We start from the raw sequence: 9,902 nt of genomic DNA, 5'->3' as shown, positions 1-9,902 counted from the left end.
CCATAAAGTGAACACCATGGTTATTGGATGAAACAATTGTTCGCTATGGACAGCCTTTGCCAAAAACCAGAAGTAAACCTCAGTTTCTGACAAAAATATTGCAAAGCACAGAATATTGATCTTAAAAAAGGCTGTTTTGCCCACATCTATATTTCCTGCAAAATATGGATCCCAATAAAGGAGCTACAGATATACCAAGGATATCTGAAAAATTTCACTACTCAAATCCAAATTTGAATCTGTTGGCCCATAAATAGTTTAGTTGGCGTAGTTACCAACTCAGTTAAGATTTCTGCTAGGAGCTATCCGTGGTGCTGCAAACACCAGTCTGTCTTAATATTGTTTGTTGGTTGTGCGGACCAGAATTCTCCTTCAGTAAAAGAAAAAGAGGTGGCTTATTTGCAGTTTAATTCCCTCCAGGACTATTACCACGATTACTTTTTATTGGTTTCAAAATTAAAAACTGAGGTCAAGGAATTTGAAAAGAGTTTTTGTTCTGTTTTGGCAAAAATCCAAGGAGCGCTCCTTGTCACAACCACACTTGCACTGATTTTTTTAAACCTGTTTGATCTCTGTATTGTTTGCAATAGATCAATGAGGGTTCCTCACAAAAAAATAACAATACAACTGAACTAAAATAAATTAACCACCTGCACTCATTTCTGATACTAATCTCAAATTATTCAATGGAGCGTGTTCACAGAACATGATAAACTTTTGCAGATATTTACCTGCCTAAGTATTTGTTTTGCACTTGGCTCCAGTTTTAAATCTTCATGGTTCTGAAGAAACATACTTGGACCTACTTAGATTGGAAAGTCTGCTCTCAATAACAACAAAAAGTGGACTCAAAGCCCATGTCTTTTGATTCCATGTGTGAGCAAAAGACTGTTCATGCTGAAGAGAAACAGAAACTGGATTCACACAAGTTGCCTAATTAGGTTTCTTAAACTTGATACAGTACCTTAAACTTTAAAACCTAGCTAGTTTCATATGGCTTAGCACACCCTGTTTGTTTTAGGATCTACTGTATTACATCAACATAGAAAATGAGTGAATTCATTAGGCAAGTTGAGATGTCCTACTCCAGAATTGTTGCACAACTGAATAACCTGATCATTTTTGGGTTCCCCGCCATTCAGCACCCACAATAACTTGTGTGAAGTGTACGGTTGCTTACTCTAATTCAGCTAGTGTGTCATACAAATTCAGAAAGAAGAGTTAATTACTATTAAGTACTTCCTGAGAGTAACAACAGATCCAATATGCAAGTTACAGAAACAGGGCCATTCATGTGTGAGGGATATGGGAGGATGATAAGCAATTTATTAATGGAGGAGAAGCAAAGATGTTCCTGAAATAACAGATCACTCTGATCTGTTGCCATTCCAATTAAAAATGATATAATCTGGGTCCAAATAGGAACAGATTTTTTTTGTGGGAAGAGACATGGATCTGAAAACTGAGTCACTCTACCTAATTTAGAGTATCTTCCAACATCTTTTAAAATTGACCATGATTCCTTGGACTGATGGGAGCTGTTGTTCTGAAACATGATCAGCTTTATGTATCTATGTGGTTACCTGCTTTTTAAAAAAAAAGAATGGTAAGCTGTTCTGAAAGGGAACTTTTTTTAAATTTCCTTCTTGATAACTAATGTGTTAATTTGAAATATTGTGGTAGTCAGGGCTGAAATTTTGTCTGCAAAGGAGAAATATAGCTGCTGTTCTGTTCAAGAAATATGAGGAACATAACTTTGTTTGGAAAATTAAGGGTACAAACCTCTCCTTCAAATTCAGTTTCCATATGTGAAAATAAATATAACAGAAGTATCACACTCCTCTATGGTTTCTTCCCAAAATAACTGAACTGAGATATCTCGCTGCTGTGAGATAGTGTATGTTCTGTACAAACTTTTCATTTTGGTTTTAGAATTGCTCTTGTACACAAGAGAATCAGTTTTGGGGTAGTAGGTTAAGGCATCAGGCTAGAAACTGGGAAACAGGAATTCAGGAATGCTTTAGGCACAAATAACTAGGTAATTGTGGGCTAGTCATTTTCTCTCAGTTCTAGCAAGGACGCAGTGACAAAACCACTTCTGGAAAAAACTTGCCAAGGAAACTACAGGAACTTTTCCAGCAGCCCCTAAGAATCAGACAGGATTGAATTGAAGGAAAAAATACATAGAAATATTTAGCTTTCTCACAAGCACTCTACTCATATAAGACAGTACAGATATGAACATTAGAACACTTCATCTGGGCCAGCTGGGATGCAGCATTTTCTAATGGACCAACTACTGGCTCTATCTAAGGCAAACCCATTAAATCAAAAATTATAAATCATGGAGGCTATTCATTTGGGGACAAGCAACATTATATAAAACAGACATAAATCAAGTAAAATATGCTTTATTATTATTATTAAATTTATTTGCTACCTATCTTGCCCTGTGGCTACTTTAGGTATAATATAGGTTAGTTGATTAATTCATAATGAGTTGCAAAAGTGTTATTATATCTGTTCTAATAAAAAAATAGGTCTGCGTGGTTTCTACTTCTTAACCTGTTCTATGCTATGAGGCTGATATCAAGCTTGCAAGTGTCCGTGTGCTTCTCTTTCTCCTTTTATCTTCATGTGAATAGGGGATGGGGTTGTTTGAAGCATTTCTTGGTCTGGACTCAAGCCACATTTAGCTGATTGTTGTCTTGGTACCAGATCTTCAAGGCCATCCTTTAAAATCACTACAAATATAAAACAAAAACAGCATTTACAGAGGCTTTGGAGAACTGAATGGTGATAGCAATGAATTTCATAACTGCAATGATAATGTATCTGTGCCATGTTTCAATAAACCTCAATGCCTTGGGCAGTTTACCCATCTTTTGATTTTACCATTAAAAGCACATAGCACGTATGCTTATCCAGTTCATTGAAGAAAGCATTTGTTTTCTTGTGTAAATCTCCAGAGATTAGCTCTGTAAGAGTTCCTTTATGAGATCACAGGAGGCTAACCAAACAATATGTGTGAACAGCAGGGTTGCTGCTTCAAAGTTGCAACAATATTGCTTTAAGAATGAGAACCTAGGCAGTAATTTGGACTCAAGGTAGTTTCCAAGTTAGCTTTTTTGTTCTAAAAAGGTATTGACTTCAACCACAGAATTGTTGGAAATCTCTCTTTGCACAATTCCTTGTCTTTCTTCCTTCTTGATTTACTCGCTCCAAGAAAAAGAGAGTAAAGCAATCTGTCATTCTGGGAAGCACCACTGGCTCTATTTCCTGCCTCCAACATCAAAGACATTAAATAAATCTTAGGGAGGATTATTTGCTTAATAATAGTATCCCCAATATTCTTACAAGGTTGATAGAGATCAGTTTATTAGAGACCAGGCTACTCTGGACTTAAGGAGAGAGCAGGGTCCATCTCTTCGGTGTGGTCCTGGGGTGACACTGGCTGTCCTTTCACACGTTTCCATTTCATCCTGCGGTTCTGAAACCATACTTTAACCTGCACAAGAAACAGGATGCAGTTCTGATTAATTTAAACTGAACGTAACTGCATGTTAGATAACTGAGCTTCTTGGGAAGTTTTTCTGTTCTAAGTCAAACCTAAGGCTCTAGGTTGTATAAAGAGCAGTTGAATCCCTGCCTTCCTCTACAGAGGGTGGGGGAAGAATTACTAGCTATATTTGCAATGATGTATATAATGAACCACATAGAGAAGGCTAAATAAAACAAAAATAAATATAACAGAAGGATTTTGTGAACTAGACCATGACTGAGTTCATACATTGTGCTGGGTCATACCCAATAATTATATGGGTTTGATCTTGGTGTATAACGAATCTTTGCAGTTTATTAAAGCCACAATTAAAGCAAACTATCCCTTCAAACAAATGAGAATCCAGCTATTGGGTCTTCAATTAGTCTCCTTTTATTACTGGAACTTTGCAGATTTAAAAAATATTGGCTTATTGCACATTCTTGAAAATTCTGAATGAGCCACCCAACCTTCTCCAACTAGGTAATCTCCATACGCTTTGAATCATGCCTCTCATAATCCAGATGCCCTCTGATCAGGGGGAGGAAGGTTTACTTTAACATATCTGAGGGGTGCCAAGTTGGTTTTTTGACAGGCCATTTCAATACAGCATCCCAGACTGCAGTAGTTCAATTTGTTTTTCAGTAACCATTAATACCAAATGATTGCTAAGTCTGCATTCTGCCAGCTGCCAGCAAAAAAAACCTGCCAAAGCAAGCAGGCATGACTTTGAAAGGAATTCGGTGGAAATGTCTTGGCAAGTTCCGGATGAATTTTTCTCAGCTCTTTGTTTGCAGGACAGAATGTGTGGATCCTCAGACCATTGCCATTGTACTTGGTCTTATGCATCCCATCCTGTTGTGGAGTTGGTTGCTTAGGTTTTAGAAGAATGTGCAAAGCAGACACTAGTTTAAGGTTTAGCATTCTGTATCTCTTAGGCCAGTATGGTTTACACAGAATATGTTTAAAACTAATCATGTTTAAAGTCATGTGAAAATCCAGGCTCAGCTTGTTATACTTATTCTTGAACTCCAAACTCAGCTCTCAAGAGCAAGACAGACGGGAAGCACTATGCTTAGTGGTAAAGCAAATACTTTGCAAAGAAAAAATCTCAGAGTCAATCCATAGTAGCTTCAAAAATCAGCTAACTTTGCCTTAGCCATGGTATCTTATGGGAATTGTGGTTTAAAATATCTGGTGCATTATTGCCTCAGTCAGTTTGGTCTAGTCATTAAGGTATCAGGCTAGGAACCAGGAGACTGTGAGTTCTAGTTCTACCTTAACCATGAAAGCCAGCTGGGTGACCTTAGGCCAATCACTCTCTTTCAGCCCAACTTACCTCAGAGGGTTGTTGTTGTGGGGAAAATAGGAGAGCAAAGTGTGTTGGATGTTCACTGCCTTGAGTTATTTTAAATAATAATAAAAGTGGGATACAAACAAACAAACTCTGTACTGATAGGAGAAGATATATTGATATTATTTGGAAGTGGGTGACCTTCTTTCTCCCTTTAAAAAATTGGGATACTTATAAGTGGGCAGGGATTGAACATCCCCAAACTTCTTTCCCTCCTTTGGGCTAGTGTTTTTCAGTCTCAGCTACTTTAAGATACAAGGGCTGGCAGGGTGAGGGGGGGGGGGCAGAAGGAGACTGCTTCAGGCAGAGGCAGACCAAGCAGAAAATCTTCACCTGTCTTTCCGTCAAATCAAGGTTCACAGCAATCTCATATCTCCGGAGCCTCGTCAGATAATTGTGGTGAGTAAATTCCATCTCAAGCTCCCGCAGCTGGTCCTTAGTAAATGCAGTGCGCTCCTTACGTGCTCTGGAACTGTTGGTTTCTTTCTTGGAATTGGTTGTAAGGTTGCCACGAACTCCACCCTGGCTCTCTATAGAAGGGAGATATTTATCATTATGTCAAACCAAGCCTATCAGGAGAGTACACAAACAAGTCCCCTCCCATGAATTCTAGGCTCAGTCATCGGAGGCTCGGTCCATTGCACGAACCCAGAACATTCAATGATTCAACAAATGACGGTTTAGTTAAACTAGTAGCTAGCAAGATGTGTGAACATAGCTTGAAGCTAGGAATAAGAACAAAGGGGAAAAAATCAAAAGAATCCTAGGTTATTGCTACAGAACAAAAATGAAAAAGCTACAAAATTATTTGCGCATAAACTAGAATGTGATTTGCTACAAGCAGAAAATATGACCCAGGCAAATTACCACTGCAAAATTTCTATGGAACAGCACTCTCCAAATGCTTCAAAAGATACAATTAGATGATATATGGTAGAGAATTTTAGATTCTAGAAAATACCAATCTTTCACTTTGAAACAGAGAAAGAAATACCCTGATGGCTACTTAAGTATTTTGTTCATCACTACTGTAAATGATGAAAAATAACCTTCCTATTCATGATACACTTATACCAGGTCAGGAGCCTGAAAAACAGAAAGCAGCTGGTAACAATGCAATGAAAATCTGGTAACAGATGAAATGGAAATGTACTCGAATTTTAAAGCAAACATACACACACACACACACACACATTACATACATACACACAGAAAGACAGGGGGGGAACATATGCTTCCTGTACATATTCACTGACTTCATCTAAGTCTGGAATGTTTTTCAAGGCTAGAGAGCTGGAGTTGGCCTTTTTAAGGCAAAAGACAGACTAAAAAATATTTTATCAACTCTGTTTGGGATTAATCATTGCTTTTTATCTGATCCTAAAGAATCCAGGAAAAAGGTCCTTGGATTTTCCTGGATTTTGACTACTTTCACCATTAGACCAAACTTGCTATTGCGACTTACTATTGTTTATCTCTGATCACAACTTCAACCAAATTTTGCCATTAGCTGGGATTTGGTTTAGAAAAAAAATCAACTCACCAAATCTCAAATGATTTAAGTCTCATGCAGGAACTAGTGGCTTTATTTTTATTTATTAATCACCCTTATATGACCATTTCACAGGAAATTATTCTGGGTGGCATGCAGCAATCAATAAAACCAGAAAGGTATAAAAAACAATCATTATAAAATATAAAAAGACATTATTCAAGATAAAACACTAAAAAAAAATGCTAACTACATGGAGAGAGTAAAACATCAACTACAATGCTGCCATCTAAAAAATGTCTCCAGTTCTCTGTGGCTCCCAGGCCTGGTGACACAACCAGGTCTTGAAGGACTTCTAGAATGAAAACAGGGATGGAGCTAACGTACGTAACTTCAGGGAGGGAAAAATCTTCCATAGAGTGAGCACCACAGTTGAAAAGCCCACCTCCTGGGACCACAACATACCTTCTCTGCCAGCTTTAGTGAGATGGGCTGATGCGATCAGCATTTAACTCCATAAAATGTATAGTCCAATGAACAAGAATACTCACTTGTGCTCTGAATACCGTCACACCACTGAGTAGCTAGCACATCTAAAAGAGAGCAGAACCTAACCTTAGATTATGTGTAAGCCACAGTATACCTCCCCATCAGCCAAATCCTTTCAAATCAGAGTTGCCAAACTGTGAGTAAAAATAATGTAGTTCCTTTGAAAAGACTCATCCACTGTACCACTTCATTATTCCACTGATCTCTGTATCAACCTCCTACCTCACCCGCCAGAATGCAGTCTCTTTCCTTGCATATAAATAAGGGAAGTAATTGAAAAATGGGACATTTTTATTAATACTGTACCACACCTTTCTATTCAGGTGTCCTTACCCTGACAGTAAAAGACAAACTGGCATTCTCTCAAAGTCTTCTCTTTAGAGAGTGGCTATACAACGTCTCCAGGTTACAAACTGGTAATCTTGGAAACCAGTAAACAGTAATTTGTAATCCAGTAAACTGGAATTGCCATATCCTGAAAACAGTCATATTTCAAAGTGGAACTAGCTATGCTCTTATTTTAAATAAATCCAACTTCCACTTTTCTCTTTTTTTTCAGAGACAGAGCAGTGGTCAAGTTTTGATACTTAGAGTCCCACTTATCATTTAAAGAAATTCTAAAGATGCTTATACGGTCATTAGTCCAAAATGAAAGGGGAGTCTCATTTCTTTAGAACTAGTTTCCCCTGGGACCTTAACACACACATGGCAACTTCTGACCTTCCGAATGTTGTTGGATTCCTTTTTCCGCATCTCTGTTGTTGGGCCATTGAAGACTTGGAAGATCACATATTATTCCTCCCTATTCCAAAATAATTCCCAAGATTCTTTTCAGATCATGATATCTCCATCTCTTTAAAGCCAGTTTGTATCAAAGCAATCTAAATCTAGCACATAGATCTCTTGAGAATTATCTGCTAGATTTACACAGCACACTAAATAGGATCGTGTGAGGTTGAGTAGTGAGGTTAAATTATTATTAACCTTGGTTTATTTGTTTAAGCATATTATGCATGATACGTAAAATAGCAAGTATGTTTTGTTAATGTGCATAAAATTAGCCTATTATTGGGCTCATAGAATACACTAACCTGGAAAACTGATTATATTTTAAACACCACATTGAATAAAATCTGTATTAAGAACAACCTAAAAGAATATGGTCACATTCTTTCAGGGGGCACTGCTCTATTTATAATAAAGTTAGCTAGGGTGGAAGAGGGTCCAGTGATGTCTTGACTATGGAAATTTGCCCTCATTCCTTAGACCTAGTCAGCTTCTCTCATTATTGACATTTAGATATTCACAAATTGATTTTTCCTTGGGTTGTTGGATTCAAGTATTGTCTTAAAATGTAGTTAGCCTGGATTTTGCTTAGTATGCTGCCTTTGTAAACTATTATTTGTGTTATGGTCTGTAGTGCAGCAAACCCATCGACCTATATTCAACAAACCATGGCTAAAGAAATCCTGGTTAAGCATGGGGCATGAACATGAGGACCCAGATTGTTGGGGGCAATTAAGCTGACTTTGTAATAATGCCGCTTGGGGTGTGTGTGAAAGCCCTAATAAGCAGGCATATACATAGAATGAAGGCTACTGCTAAGCTTGTAAGCTGCCCTGAGTCTTCGGAGAAGGGCGGGATATAAATGGAATTAAAATAAATAAATAAAATAAATAAAATAAAAATAAAAAACTCAGTTACGTTATCAGCGAATATCTCACAGTTTCTGTTTCTTTATCCCTGCTCTTTCTTGTGACATTGTTTCTGACCTTATTTCTTCTGAAAGCTTCAAAGTCATGAAAATCTGACTTAGCTTTAATTTGCTACTTTATTGGTAACTTGCAAACAGCCCATCTGGTTAAGCTTATGATGCAAGGGATTGGGCATATCCAGAAAATCAGTTAATACAGAAATTAAGGATTCCATATATAAATGCACTGAATGAAAAATCAAGCCGGCCAACCCACATCTAGGCCACCTACCTGCTTTTTCCATTCTCCATTGGGCTGCTTTATTCTCAGCGTCGCTTGCCACATTCCCTGTGATGAGGTTCTTTTTGCTGGTCTCCCCCAAGGTGGGGCTGCCCTCTTCTAGCCCCCCGGATCCCGAAGCCAACTCCACCGGCAGCATGAGCTTGCTCTCAGAAGCCGCCACATGCCAAGAGGGCGGCTGGAAGGAAATGCCAGGTTCTTCGAAAGAGCGTTCAGCGCAAGGAAGGCTCTGTGGAGCCGTAGCCTGGCAGGGGACCGAGAAATCCACGTAACCTCCCAAGCCTGGTTTCGCGGGGAGCAGAATAGGGGCTTGAGGACTGTTGGGCAGCCCGGCGGATCCTCGGTTCTCGACGAGGGGGCGACTCAGGCATTCCCAGAGTATGGAGGGAGCGTGAGGATTCCTCACGCAGCTCCTGGTGACAGGTGGATTCATGGAGCCCTTCGGCTTCGGCGCGCGGGCGCTTCCGAACGAAATCGTCGGAGAGCAAGGAAGTTTGACGGAAAATAAGAACCGAGGAGAGAAGGCACAGTGTGGCTGCTGCTTTTAACAGGTCACGGGTCGAGTCGTACGGGAAATCTGGCAAAATTCTTCCTCAATGTCCGCAGGACAATGTCCTTTTCCTTCCCGGGTCGGGCGCTTCCTCGCTATGAAACAAATAAGCCCAGGAAACACTTTTTAAAGTTTGGGATGTGAGTAACAAGTTTAGGAGGAGAAATTCGAGAGAGGGAGGGCTTAACTCGCATCCCCAGCCCCTCCAACCAAAGCCAAGTACGCAACGATTAATCACACGAAACCTTAGAGGCGCATCAAATGGGAAACGCAGATGGAGACTTTTAAAGAAACACTGTACTTTTTAAAAAAAAAGAAGAAGAAGAATAAGCCTGGGGTAGAGGGAATATAACGCGCACACAAAGAGGGTTTAATATTTCCTTCTCACGTTGAGGTTATTTTTATTGCAGTTAGAAAAAAAA

General features: G+C 39.0%; 1 protein-coding gene across 1 annotated transcript; it reads right to left on the bottom strand.

Annotated features, from left to right (window-relative positions):
- Positions 1-3,391: 3,391 nt before the first annotated feature.
- Positions 3,392-9,363, bottom strand: MEOX1 (mesenchyme homeobox 1; the record flags this gene model as incomplete). The annotated part of the gene is made up of 4 exons (XM_081346169.1): positions 3,392-3,508; positions 5,229-5,425; positions 6,939-6,980; positions 8,922-9,363. 4 exons carry the CDS (start codon positions 9,361-9,363, stop codon positions 3,392-3,394), a joined length of 798 nt encoding a protein of 265 aa, XP_081202295.1.
- Between the last annotated feature and the right edge of the window lie 539 nt (positions 9,364-9,902).

Source organism: Vipera berus (genome assembly GCF_964194415.1).
Source record: "Vipera berus genome assembly, chromosome: Z".
NCBI lineage: Eukaryota > Metazoa > Chordata > Lepidosauria > Squamata > Viperidae > Vipera > Vipera berus.
This window is presented reverse-complemented; position numbering and strand designations above follow the sequence as displayed.